The sequence below is a fragment of the Oryzias melastigma genome, linkage group LG7, assembly GCF_002922805.2.
Source record: "Oryzias melastigma strain HK-1 linkage group LG7, ASM292280v2, whole genome shotgun sequence".
Lineage (NCBI taxonomy): Eukaryota > Metazoa > Chordata > Actinopteri > Beloniformes > Adrianichthyidae > Oryzias > Oryzias melastigma.
Window position 1 is genome coordinate 3,908,039 of NC_050518.1, and position 14,622 is coordinate 3,922,660.

The window sequence follows — 14,622 nt, forward strand, 5'->3', positions numbered from 1 at the left end:
TAGAGTAAGTGTGTATTTGAATAAACGCAGCTCTATTAACTCAAGCCTGACCCCTATGGCATGGACGCATTTACTGCATGCTCCTGATTAAGTGTAAACTTTTATTGAAGACACGTAATTATCATATTTATGATATACTTAGAAATAAAATGTGTAAAACAAACACCGATAAACTGAGTGGAAGATTAAAATCGAACCGTGGAGTTTTACGCGTCAGAAAAACCTCGTGCGTAATGCGTCATTGCACATCCGTTACTGTTGTAAGTTTAGATTCATAAAGTTCGTTTTTTATGAATTAATATAGGGAATAAACTAATCTTGTATGAGAATAAACCAATCTTGTATGAGAATAACTGGATGAGATGAACACAAATTGTTTTCCAATGTCTTGTCCTCTTTTACGCACGGATCATTCTGCGTTTTGACGCAGCTTTTGTTTGGTTTGGTTTTAGAGACGCATGCAGCTACACGCATAGATTAAAGTCAAAGACAGATGGTTATTCTAATAAACGTTATGCTTCGGTTTTGTTTTTCTATCCTATACAGGACCAATCCGAATGTTCCGTGCCGGCTTGGGGGCGTACCCGTGACGCACGGAGACCGACGCCGCTGATCTGGATATATACGGCGGGTTCAGACCGTTAGGGCCACTCGTCTCGTCTCGTCTTCTGCTTCGAGCACTCACGTGATTGAAAAGATCAAACTGAACATGACTCCGAATATGTCCTATGAAGCTCCTCCGTCGTTTACGCAGAGGCTCACTGTAGCCAAAAGAAAAGAGGCCATTGAACTCCGAAAGGTAAGCGACGTGACTGCATTTTCTACCACTAGATTTTTCTTTATGACAAATGTCTTAAAACTAAACTCTCGACGTTCTTTTCAGACAATGAAACCCCTGATGGAAAAGAGAAGGCGCGCCCGCATTAATGACAGCCTAAACCACTTGAAAAACCTCATCCTTCCTCTCACAGGAAAAGATGTGAGTACTTTCAATATTTAAGGTTTTCTTTATTTCATTTTACTTTTAATTAATTCTAATCCAATAATTTCATATACTAAATCTAAAACTGTTCTTTTTTTGCCATCAGAAAACCAGGTACTCCAAATTGGAGAAAGCAGACATCCTGGACATGACCGTGAGGTTCCTGCGTGACATCCCCCCCGTCAACACCAAAAGTAAGTTTTAACTTGAGATTTTAGGTCAAATGTAAAAACTATACGTAAAATTCTTTAACAATAGAACTAATCTTTATCTGTCCTTTCAGATCCAGCGCACAGTTACGGAGAGGGTTACAAAGCCTGCCTCCAGCGCGTCTCCTCCATGCTTCCCAAAACCAAACTTGACCAGGAGACCTCCAGCCAGGTTAACGACTTTGTCCAGAAGTCCATGTCTGCGGTAGTCACCCCAACCTGCCAGAACTGCTGCGCCCAAAGATCCATGACTTATCCAGAGATTCACCAGAAGCTCCAGAGACTCAAATCCAGCTTCAGCAGCAGACTGGAGAGCGCGCCGCGCAGCTGCTCAGCTGCAACTCCCACCCGGGTGCCGCTGAGCGCGCAGCCTGCTGGCTCTGTGTGGAGACCCTGGTAGATTTCTGCTGGGAACTCTGTAAAATTAATATGTTTTATATATGATTCACCGCGTTGCTTCTTTGATGAATTCTTCATTAAGTCTTTCTGGTTAAGTATTATATACTTACGTTTTGCGCACGAGTCTGTTGTCCTGTTTGAGCCGACAAACGTAGACGGTCGTATTTTTTGGTAACTCCGCATGTATGTATACGTTAAATATTCAGTCCTATATTTGGGCTGAGTGATCAGGGGCCGTTAAAACAGCCCTGTAAGACCCCGAGGGTCAATGTGTGTAAACATTTGCGCAACCTGTCCAGAGGTTGTGCAAATGAGCTGTAGACATTAAATGTCTTTTATTGTGTATCTCTAATGGGATCAACTTTATGTTTGCAATTGTTGGCAAATATTGTATATGATGTACAAAAATAAAAACTGCGATGTCGTGGTTACTTGAATTGTCGTTTGTCCACACTTCATGGAGCTCCTATTACAATGGTTTCGAGTTATATACATATTTCTAAAACAAAAATAAATATTAATTTTGTTTAATTGACAAAAAACTCACTGTGAAGATATAAAAAAGGGCACGCTTCATAAACGAAATAGGCTACATTTCAAAATGGAGCTATAGAATGTGTTAATAAAAAGCAATATTTTTTGAGGAAAAAAAAGTGAAGAATTGGAAACTTTAGATACAATTTTCAACAAGCTTCTTTTACAGACATATGTGAACAGTCAAACTCTCTAGGTACCCTCCAAGTAATTGCTCAGAAAACGGGTTGGAATTCCTGAAAACTGTTGTTCTTGGAGAGTGAAACAATTGAGCATCTATTCATTGAATTTATTTACTCATGGCTTTTGCAATACTATTAATTCTTCCCCAAGATTCCATGTTTATCAGACTTCTCTGCATCGTTTTGGGGATTGTTTTGGAAAACCAAAACATATTTATTTTCAATGTTATAATTATCCTAGGGAAATTCTACAGAGACAAATGTATATTCCTTAAAACCAAACCATATTTTCATATCTATCATAAAGAACTGCTTGTTTTTTCATTTAAAGTCAACAAAACTGCTATGAAACTCCAAAATATCACATGTGATCTATAGCTTTCATAATAATCCACGATTTAATAATTATCGTGATTCGTGTTTATCTCCCTCTTATTTATTTGGAACTCATTTCACAATTGCCACAAATTTTGTGAACTTCGCTTTTTCTAGAAAAAAAAAAAGAAAAGAAAACCCCAGTGTTTTTATCGTCCACGTGGTCTCTGCTGCCCTCTTCTGGCAACAATAGGTATGACACATTGACATGTGTTCGGTTCCTGCCCATTTAACCCCAAACAGAAACATTCTATAGACCAAGCGCACCGTTTTTTAATTTAAAACGCACAACATGAACTAAGACATGTTGCACACAATTATTGCGCCAAACTGAAGCGCTATCTGCTCGGGTTGAGTTCTGTTCCATCAGTCTGTTCCTCATTGCGCGGTTGCAGCAGCCCGGCGGAGTCCGCTTTCCTTCGCATCACGCAGGAATCCCGCAGAGCTCCTCAAAACCATGTGGGCACCGCAGCTCCACGAAGGGCTCTCCCCCCTCCAGCTGTGCAGGTAGGATGTTCGGGACGCATCGAAACGAAACACGGATGTTGTTCGACAAAATGATAAGAACAACGCAGCGACCGGCCGGCCGGCGTGGCTACAGCGTGTCCTCTATGGATTATAATCTCCCATAATCCTATGTTAAAATGCATTACATTCATCAGTATACATAGCCTACACGTTGTTTATTTATTTTTTATTTTATTCTATTTTTTTTAACAATGTGGACTTTGTTCAAGATATCATGACACCGGATGTTTCGCGATTGGGGCTGACGTAAGCGGCGCTGTCGGTGCGCAACGGAGCGACCTTCACGAGGAAAACCGGTTAATCTGCTAAAGACGAGCGCGGCTGCAAAGAATTACACTAAATCAAATACTTGTAACTACCCAGACCCGTTTGAAATGATAAACCAGTCATTAGTCAGCTTCGTCATTTACCTGGTTATTGTTTGTTTATTTTTGTTGTGCAAATAATACAATTAAAAAGGCAAATTATCATCATCTATATACGATTCAAAAGTATTAATGAGTAATCTAGGAAAATTATTTCACTGTTTTTGAACTGCATTTCCCAGAAGCATTAGTAGTAGTTTTTTCTGTCTGCCTGTAGGGGGAGCCAGTTGACCTGCTTCAGTGAGCGCGTGTGAACTTTGCACCCAGTGCCGCATCCACAGCATTTACACAAGGATAGGCAACATTCTTTTTGGGAGGTGGGGGGTTTTATCTGGAAAACATTAAAACAAAAATACATTTCAAAAAAAATTGTTTAATTTTGTCACATTTTCTTCATTTTCACGAGACATCACACTTTTCCTTTTTTTTCTTTGCGTTGTTTTCAAGTTTACTGAGCTAAATTTCTATGAGAAATGCTAATAGCAAATCCTCCATAAACGTCCAGGACATTCACATTAAAGTTTCCAGATTTCATTAGCCAGACACAAAAGCACAATCATTATTAATGGATGTTTCAACAAAACAGTCTTTTCTACATTTTTGCATTTCTTTCAAGTTTTTAGAGGTTTAGAGGAAACTGTAATTGTATTAATATTTTTTTTCATAAACTAGTGAAAGGACAAATGCAAAATTTGAATTTCCATCATTTGAATTGAAAAAAAAAAACAGAACAAACTAAAGATAAAAATCTATTTTTTTTTTCTTGGATGAGGATGTACAACTTTAAACAAAGTGAAATATAATAGTTTTTGCTCAGAATAAACTAAACTTATTTTCAAACCAAAATTGACTAACATAAGTAGAAGAACTCTGAATTCCAATGTTTGAAACACTCTAAATGCAACATTATAAATACAGGGATATAGTCAGAGGCTGGATAATTCCACCAGAAGAATACAGTGTAATTTACTAATCCCTGGGAAATCTGTGAAGCTCATTAAAATGTTTTTTAACCCCTGTAAGTCCCCAAAGAAAAGTGACATTAAACAACTTTAGACTCACAAATGCTCTTAAGATCGAAAAAATGGGAGATTAAAAGCACTTTCAACTGAGAAATTTGTATCGCATCATGCTAATCTCTACCACACCTTAAGAAACAAAGCCTGTTACCTCAATAGAACTAAGATGAGTCATTTCCTGAGAAACCAACGTAAAAAATCTTAAAACAAACAAGCGTGTAAGAAACTTTTACAGTATGCCAGTCATGCTGTTTACTCATTTTTCTACTCTGCTTTTGACTTATAAAATTACTTTCTCTGGTGCAAAGCTTTGTCACATCTCACATGGTCTCTTAGCCAATAGCAGGTCCTTTTGTTCATCAGGTCTCTCCAGTTTGACTGGTCATGACTTGTGGGGCGTTAGCGTGCAGAGATGCCTCACTGATGATAACAGAGGTTTAAAAATGACGACTTCACAAAAGAGATGCTGCCAGAGACCAAAGCCGTGAATCAGGAAGTGTTTAAAGATGTGTTCTTTTGAGGAAGTCATCAGCAGATTGAGATTAAGAGAGTAAAAAATCAGTCGTGGCAGCAGGGCAGCATGGACGTCAGGAAAGAGGTCGAGGCTGGACTCCAGCAGGACTACCAGTATAAAATAATACGGTATGACACATAAACGTATCAGTACTTTTGTTTATACTAGCTGACTATCCATTGTTTGATCGTTTGGTATGGAATTTAGTTTAATTTAGTTGTTTGACTTCCTGCTTTTCCTGTTCACAAATTGTTACCAGTACAAGTTCTCGTTTTGCCATATTTCCTCAGTTTACTGAGATTGTCTTTGTCAGATCATAGTTTCCCCTTCTTACCTGTTATGTCTTTGTTTTCTGCTTTTTTAATTCTCCTTATTTTGAGTTTATTTAATGAAAGTAGTCATTTTTCCATCTGTGTCATGTGTGTGGGTTGATCCTTCACCCTTTTAGTAAATCTCATGGTGTTGTTTTGTGAACCTCCTCCATGCCCAACTCAGTGTGTACACATATGTGCACATAAATATTCTGAATCATGTAATTAAGTCAGACGTTTTATGGAGCGCACTTTTGTGATTCGTCGTTACATTTTTAGCACCTGAAGCAGATACATTGTAACTCCTTTTGTTAATCATATTTTAGTTAGATTTTTACTTATTTGTACAAAACAACATAATGAGAAGAAGAAAATAAAAAGACTAAACAAAACACAGCAGTCTGGGCTAAGACAAATGAAAATACAATAAAGGGTAGATCGTCCGTGGTCAGGTACAGATAGTAAGAATGACCAACATTCAAATATGCACAATCTCCTAATACATACACACGTGCTGAAAAACAGAAAGTGAGATTAATAGGGAGATATGAGAAGGTCATATCAAGTAGATATAATAGTCAGATAAGAGGAACAAACCTAAACCCGTTTGAATAATCACAGCCAGAGCACCATAAATGTTCCAGCAGGGGGCGCTATAAATCCATACAAATATTATGTCTTTGTTTCTTAACTTGGTGCCAATTCTTTGGTTACATTGGGAGGTTTTTTTCCTAATCCAGTGAAATAAAATGCACTTTCATGATAGAAAAAGGAGTTCATTAAAAAACTTAAACGTATTCTTGTCTAGTTTCATAATTGGTGGCAACCTGAACACTGACCTGGACCTTTACAAAGTTTACGTCTCAGTAAGAATGTGATTTATTTGGTGACACATAGCCAGAAATGAGACGTTTTTGGACAACTCCATAGACATGTATATAGGTAGCAGATGATCACTTACATTTAAGGCATAAAGGTGATCTGTGTGGGTCTAGCTTACTCAGAAAAGTCAGTGCCAGAGAGAATGGGATAGTGTTCTTGAGGATGTGGCACAATGTGGACTGAGAGTTGTCCCAGTTTTTGCCCCTGACTCAGATCTCTGGTTTTTTCATCAAGTCATGCCTAAAGTAAAGCAGTAATCAGGAGACTTTATTTGGGGAAATCCTGTGAGTTTCAGGAAACAAGTTTCTTCTTTTGGTAAATATCCAAGCAGGAAGTTGTTCATTTGTTTCCAACATAAGTTTTTTTTTGTCTGTCCTGTTCTCACTCAAACTCCAACTGGTCACAGCAGATGGTCGCCCTTACTGACTTCATCCTGGAGGTTTTTCTGAATCATCCATCCTTTTTTTAAGGATCACACAGAAAACTCTTCAAAATAACCTGTTGGTCACTTAGGCCTATTTATGTCATTATTGTACAAATAAGGATAATCTGGTTTTATTGGAATGATTGGGATTGAATTGGGTTATAATATCATAATTAATAAAGTTCCGTCTGATACTTATTGGTTTTAAATTCTCAGAATTTGCATCCCTCATCCATTCCATTGATTATTCAATTTAAAAAGCAAAAGCATCCCTGTGCAGATGTTTTACTATAAATCCTCAAATTTGTCAGTGAAAATTGTGTATAACATGTCCAGAGTAGGATTGATTGTGGATATTTGGGAATTTACTGCTTACATAAGCAAAATGGAACATCTATATGCATGAACTGGACGGATGACATCCAGAAATTTAAGCATCAAATCTCTCCAAATGCAGGATTATGCGTCCAGATGATGCCAACATCATGGGCAACGTCCACGGTGGCATCATTCTGAAAATGATCGAGGAAGCTGGATGTATTGTCAGCACGCGACACTGCAACACTCAGGATGGGGTAAGAAACAGTTCTGCCTATCTCAGATTTGTTGTCCTCCAAATCTCACATATCAGTGTTTGCCATTGGTGATCTGGTCTGTCGTTTTATAACAGACAGTGAAATAATTTGTTAACATTGCAGGCTGCTTCAGAAGGGAAGTCCATTTTTAAGGCATTTTGAGATGTTTGACTTTTTCTACATGTTTGTCCATTTGCCGTTTGACTCTCACAGGACCGCTGTTTAGCCCTGCTGGTTCGGGTGGAGAAGACAGAATTCCTGTCCCCCGTCTTCATCGGTGAAGTCGTCCACATTTCTGCTGAGATTACTTACACCTCCAAACACTCGCTGGAGGTTCAGGTCATCGTCATGGCTGAGAACATCCTCACAGGTGACATGTTCTGAGATTCATATTTAGATGTCAGTTAACTCTTTAACACTGAAGCTGTCCTCGGCAAAAGCAAGGACAGCTTCTAATAACTAATGCTCTAAGAACCCTCTTAACCCTTCGACTATTTACACAATTAACATAATTCTGACGGATTCTGAGGTGGAGAGAAGCGCAGAGTAGTTTTTTCCCCAATTCCGAATCTGTTGAATAACACTATATTACCAAAAGTATTGGCTGACCCATCCAAGTGATTAGGATCAAGTGTCTTAATCACTTGGTCTGGCCACTGGTATATAAAATCAAACACTCAAACTGTTTTTACAAACATTTGTGAAAAAATGTTCCGCTCTCAGGAGTTCAGTGAATTCCAGTGTGGAACTGTCATAGGACGCCACCTGTGCAGCAAATCCAGCCGAGAAGTTTCCTAAATATTCCACAGTCAGCTGTCAGCTCAATCAGAACAAAATGATATAGTTTGGGAACAACAGCAACTCAGCCACCAAGTGGTCGGCCATATAAACTGACGGAGAGGGTCAGTGGATGCTGAAGTGCAAAGAGGTCGCCGACTTTCTGCACAGTCAGTTGCTACAGAGCTCCAACCTTCATGTGACCTTCAGATTAGCCCAATTACAGTACACAGAGAACTTCATGGAATGGGTTTCATGGCCGAGCAACTGCATCCAGCCACACATCACCAAGTGCAATGCAAAGATGCAGGGGTGTAAAGCACGCCGCCACGACTCTAGAGCAGTGGAGACGCCTTCTCTGGAGTGATGAATCACACTCTTCCATCTGGAAATCTGATGGAGCAGTCTGGGTTTGGAGGTTGCAGGAGAACGGTACATTTCAGACTGTATTGTTCCAAGTGTGACATTTGGTGGAGGAGGAATGATGGTATGGGCTTGTTTTTCAGGCCCCTTAGTTCCAGTGAAAGGAACTTTGAATGCTTCAGGATACCAAAACATTTTGAACAATTCCACACTCCCAACCTTGTAGGAACAGTTTGGAGCGGGCCCTTCCTCTTCCAACATGACTTGTGCATCAGAGCACAAAGTAAGGTCCATAAAGACATGGAGGACAGAGTCTGGTGTGGATGAACTGGACTGACCTGCACAGAGTCCTGACCTGAACCCCATAGAACACCTTTGGGATGAATTAGAGCAGAGACTGAGAAAGGAGAAAGGAAGAATTGTCCAAAATTCCTAAAAAAAAAACCCACTCCTCAACTTTGTGGTTCCCAGAAGAGCTGAAGCATTAATAGCTGCAGGAAAGGTGGACCAATATCATATTGAACTCTATGGGTTAGGAATGGGGTGACACTTCAGTTCATATGTGAGTCAATTCAGGTGAGCCAATATTTTTGGTAATATAGTGTTAATTGCATAAATGGTTGAAGAGTTATGGAAATTCAAAGAATGTTGACACTAGAGCAAAGGTCCCGGTGTTAAAGGGTTAAGGCAGAACTGAAGTGCAATATTTTACTGATTTAATTTTCCTAAAGGCACAGTTTTTTAAAGGGTAAGATCATTTATTCAATTTTCAAGAATGCTCTTTTCACACTCACACTGTTCCTCATTCGTATCTGGAAACTGTACAGTTCAACCAGAAATCCACCTGAACAAAGTCACTGGACACTACCCACTGGTACTAAGAAATGTGGAGCAAATACCCCTAATCCACTTCTCCCAAACATGAATGTGATCATCTGAAGTTTAGCCAGTAGAGGGCAGTGTGTTACAAGCAATCAACCTTTTAGAGGCACTGAAACAGTTTTCAGGAAGTTGTGTTTTGCAACAGTAAATAATTATATACCTTTTGCATCTAATACACATTAATATGTCAGCACGCAAAATAGTGTCTTTTGTGGGCATGCAACTTGGTATATCTGAACTTTTAAATATCAAATGTTGAGAGTCGTGAAGAATCTTCATTTCCCATCGTTCAATTGGCTACAAAAATCGGGTGAATTTCCATTTAAGTTGGATTAATATGCACATCAAACTATTTTGAATATATTGTGAATTGTGAAAGACTTTTCCAACATTCTATATAAAAACATGAAAACGTTTTGCACCGGGAGCTCATTTTGAAAATACACAAAGTTTCTTCTGAAGAAGCTTGATCTTCATGTTCTTCATTCAACTGCAGTGACAGAGACAGGACAAGAAAGAGAACAGGAGTGAAGCCCAAAAGAAGGATGAAAAAAAGGAGGTGTAGGGAAAAAAGAAGTATCCCCTAGACGGCTGTTGCCCTAGCAACAGGCTTCTACTGGTTGGCTGCCTCGTTGCTGGGCTGGAAGCAGGTTGATAGAGGCGGATGCAGAGATGTGAGGTGACAGGTGGCGATCAGTGTGTACATACATGCAGGCATCAGCATGGACAACCCTCTAAGGCCTTGTCAGAAAGGACCCCGAAGAGAGAGGAGCAGTAAATGGAGATCATGGAGTGTTTACGTTCAAGGCATGGAGCTGAATTCCAATAAAAAACACAGAAATCTGACTTTTTAACACAGTAAAACTTAAGACCAAAAGTAAACCTTGTGTAGTTTTCATTTGATTACTACCCACAATTCTTTGCATGACTTAGAATTTATAATATGCATTACAAAATTTCTTACACCACTGAAAAAAATGGCACAGCAAATATTAAGAAGCTAAAAGATGTTTTCTTTCTAAATAGCTCAATAACTAGAGTTCTATGAACAAAAACCTCTAAAAATGAAGGTTTGTCTAGCTGGCACACTTTTTTCCTACACAATACATTTGAATCAGCCACAACACCTACACTTTTGAAATATATTTTTTCACTAACAGAAGAGGACTGATGATACTAGTGAATATGACATTCATTTATCTTTTATCTTTGATCTATAGATGAGATTTTTTCTTCAAAACTGCCTCAATAATTCTGATCTCTCATTGTGACAAAGTGGACAGGACATTTCTTCTTGTGAGACTAGTAAAAAAAAAACTGTCATTCTTCATACACTATTACTTAAAAAATGGAGATAATTTAGGTTGAATAAAAAAATAATAATCGTAAATTAAGATATCAGAAAATACAATATTTTTTATTCTAAAATTCACATTCAAGAGAACAACATCCACCCTCAGAAAAGCAGACTCCACCATTATTCCACCATCTTTTCCAACATTTGGATTTTTCTGTGTACTGACCAAATGTGCCTTTTTTTGTGCTTGTATAGGCACAAAATGAGTAAACAGCTTTGAAGCGTGGGTTCAGTGTCAGGACAGCGTGGGTGTAATGTAGATGAGCAGTTTTTGAGTTTGTGCACAGAGAGGATGAAGAGGTGAGATCCTCTGGGATCATTTTGCATCGGGGGTCCCACGAGGCTGTTTGGGCCAAACACAACACCTGTAAGCGGTTTTATTTCCAACAGAACTGAAATCGTTTATATATATTTTAAACTAATATTAAAATGGCTATTTAGATAAATCTATATAAAAAAGATTTAAATTAAGTGAAATAAAAGATTATTTAGTGAGATAAAATGAAAAAATATATATATATTGCTAAAAAAAATAATGAAACCCGACATCATATTAGTCTTTATTTAATGAGAAAAAAATATTGATTCCTTTTTTTTGTTGTTTGCATTTAGTGAAATCCTTTTACACACGCATGTTTGCGCCAAGCTGCTGCATTGCATGCAGGCACGTGTGTTTTTAGCAGTGTTTGGCCCTTTAAAAGGTTCCTGCAGGGCCGAGGGGGAAGAGAAGATAACGGGAGCAGACATTATTTGCTTCTGTCATGTTGGCTTAGCGTCAGGCCTCACACACTGCGGCCCAGTCAGATGAAGACTCCGAGTGGATGTACCTGCATGCATGCATGCTCCAAATCGGGAGATGCATGTCGTGGACACACAAAGAGCCCAAACAGCGTGCACAGGGGGGGCCAGGTATGCTGACACTCAGCATGCAGGCGGAGTTGCAGCTCTGCAGAAAGACACTTGTAAAAGTATTTGTTGCACTGACACAGTTTTGGAAATATTTCTCTCCAACATTACTTTTCATGCAAAAGGTGAAGAGAGTGCAATTTGTGCATTCATAAGAACATATCATTTAGTAGCCTTATTACTGTGCCTTGTATGTGACATACATGGTCTGCATCTCTCTGCATTTATGTTTATTTTATGTTTAGTTTATGTGTGTGTGCTGGGGGAGGAGGCAAAGCATCCAGGTTCCACAGTCAGTCAGGCAGCATCTCGTCAGGCAGGCCTCAGTCACAGACCCCCAGGGTAAGGCTGCCTACTGTGGGCATGAGCCGTGATGATTGTCCCCGCTGGGGGTTTGCACATGCGTACTAACATACAAATGCAGGCTCACAGTCAGACTCGAACGTGCCACAGCACACAGACAAAATTCGTATGTGGCCATGTTGCTACAGAAACGTCTTAAAATACACTTCCTTATCCGGAACACAATGTCCCAAACATCTTTTAGGGGAAGGCTTGTTATCGGGATCCTGTAAAGTCACACTTAATGAAAGATCTGCGCACGGATAAAAAGAGACGTTATTAATGTACGTTGATGTGTTTGTGCTGCAGCGACATTTTCCTAAAGGTGGTGTTAAATTTCATCCACTGTTAAGAGCCTATTTATACACAAATCGAAGCCCAGACCAATACAAAATCCTAGGATGTGACTGAGAGCAGTGCATTGTGGGTTGAAGCTTGAAAGAGTGTATGCGTGTCAGTGGCTGTCATGATCCTGGGAAGTCGTGTAAACACACAGGCTGAGCCAGTGCCACATGGAGAGGGAAAATGTGTCGTTAAAGGCAGATAACAACCTCTGCGCTTCACCAGCAGCACAAAACCAGTCAAGTCACGAGCTTTGTTAAATTATACAGTCATTGCTTTATATTCTGAAAGATTACAATCTGTAGAATCAGTGTGAAGATGTTCAATTTTAGAGTAGAGGAGATCACAGAATACTAGATATGCAACTGATAAAATAAATGAAGATATTTTTTCTCAAAGCTACTCATATGAGTTTACATTCCAGAGAGCTCAGAAGAGGTTTGAAACTTTCATCAAATGTCTCCTAAGTACCCTGAGATAACTTTGTTTTGAATTAGTTCTATTAAGTTGTGCTACATTTTTACAAAGCTTGGGATAAACATAAGAGTGTTTTGGAAAGTTTGGTCTGGTTTGTGTTGGTTTTGGAGAATGTTGTGCTAAAGCAGGTCTTAATTTAAGTCTAAGTGTTTTAAAAGCTCTTTAGGAACTTGAAATATACAACTGTGTCCAACAGTGTATTGGAAAATCCCCCTGTCCCTCTGCTGACACTGTTAAATCTCGTCCTTTCAGGCTGTAACATCTCACAGAAGGCCTGCAGTATATTTAAAAGTTAAAATGAGCCTTGGCTTAACGTAATGGAAAATCTGTGGTTTTGATCACAGAGACTATAAGCACAGAGAATGATCTCCTCTGCTTTGTCTCCAAGGCTGGAACACGTTGTTCTGCTCTGAGGAAATGAAGAAATGTGTTTTCTTTACTAAGGAAGTGAAAAAGACACAACAGACAGGGGGATAGGTAAAAGATTCCCCCATGTGAGTGATTAAGGCTCTTTAAGTTAAGACAAGAATGACCAAAGACTTTTTAAAACAGAGAAAGAAAAGACTTTCCAAACATTCAGGATGTATGAGGCCATTGCCATTCCTCAAATTCTGGATTTAAGGACAAATGGGAGAGTTCCCCTCACAAGTTCTAAGTTCAGTCATCTTTTGATTTATTTTAGAAGTGTTCTCAGTGGTCTTTTAATTATGATTATGTAGTTTTTAGTAAAAAAAACACCACACATTCTGCAGAATGACAATTGTTCATCAGAAATTTGCCTCTGATGGGTGGATTTCGATTTGTGGCCTGTAAAACTATTTAATCTGGCCCGCTTAACTGGAATAAATTGTACTGATGATTACCCTTAATAATGTTTGATTTTGGCTGTAATTCTGGAGTCTCCCCATAGATTGTGTACAATAAATACACTGATATTTGTTTACATGCATAAAGTTATTTTGCATTAATATAATTTTGGAAGATTTTGTAGTTATTATGGTTTTCATGTCTGTTTTCTGAGTTGTTTCTAATCATTTCAACACCACACAAATGCAGCCTTTTTCTAAGTTTGTGTTTTTCCATGAGGGACATCAACCTATTGGTGCAATTGGCACTAAAATGAGGAAGAAAGTAACAATAAACAAAAAAGTCCATCAACATGTACATTTCAAATTCCAAACAAAATGAAAACATGTTTTTTTGTTCAGATTTGAGTTTGTGTTTTATGAAGTAGATCACCAAAACACTCGAAGACTTTAGCCCACAAGCTAAAAAGTTTTCCCACCCCTGGAGTAGAGTAAATCCACCCTATTTCCTCAATCATCCATCTGCTTAGACTCTCCTTCTAGCTCACAGCACCTCACAACCCCAACCCAACATTACTGGTGCAATGAAAAATGTTGAGTGATATTGGAAAAATCAAGTCGGAGAATTTGCCAGCTCGGCTTAGGAAAACTAAGACGTCCATGGATTAATTTGTCTGCAAATGGATGCATCGGAATGGAGAGGAGCAGGGAGCTTATGGTCCGCAGACTGTAGGACCTTTATGTCTTTGCTATAAGGTTTTTCCAAATGCATTTCTTTGGAGTCACACATATTTTAATAAAAAATACTCAGAAATGCAATTATAAGCTTAATTTTCTTCATAAATGTCCTCTATCAATAGAGAAAAAATGCTCAAGAACATGTTAAAAACAAACAAAAACACTGTTTTTATTGGAATGGGTCTTTAAACTGGCACCTGGAACAACCTCCCTGTAAAATCTTAAAGGTACAAACAAAAAAGTGCATAATCCTGGTCAACCAAAATGTTTTTATTTTGGCTTTTTTGTATCCTTTTTCATGAATTATTGTCATTCTTGGATTAGAATACTTTA

At 38.7% G+C, this 14,622-nt stretch overlaps 2 protein-coding genes across 4 annotated transcripts in view; both read left to right on the forward strand.

Moving 5' to 3' along the window:
• Positions 1-676: 676 nt before the first annotated feature.
• LOC112159695 (transcription factor HES-2) lies at positions 677-2,228 on the forward strand. Its single transcript, XM_024293927.2, has 4 exons — positions 677-799; positions 884-979; positions 1,089-1,176; positions 1,266-2,228. Exons 1-4 carry the CDS (start codon positions 710-712, stop codon positions 1,589-1,591), a joined length of 600 nt encoding a protein of 199 aa, XP_024149695.1. The 5' UTR covers positions 677-709; the 3' UTR covers positions 1,592-2,228.
• A 195-nt stretch (positions 2,229-2,423) lies between these two features.
• The window catches only part of acot7 (acyl-CoA thioesterase 7), a 49,045-nt gene continuing 36,846 nt past the window's right edge, over positions 2,424-14,622 (forward strand). Inside the window, exons 1-3 of one of the 3 annotated variants that reach the window (XM_024292481.2) lie at positions 2,424-3,188; positions 7,182-7,299; positions 7,513-7,669. In XM_024292481.2, coding sequence (XP_024148249.1) covers positions 3,139-3,188; positions 7,182-7,299; positions 7,513-7,669 — 325 coding nt within the window. In that variant the 5' untranslated portion in view covers positions 2,424-3,138. Of the gene's footprint in view, positions 3,189-5,010; positions 5,236-7,181; positions 7,300-7,512; positions 7,670-14,622 lie in introns of those variants that run through there. The other 2 variants (XM_024292480.2, XM_024292482.2) reach the window with 2 other exon arrangements.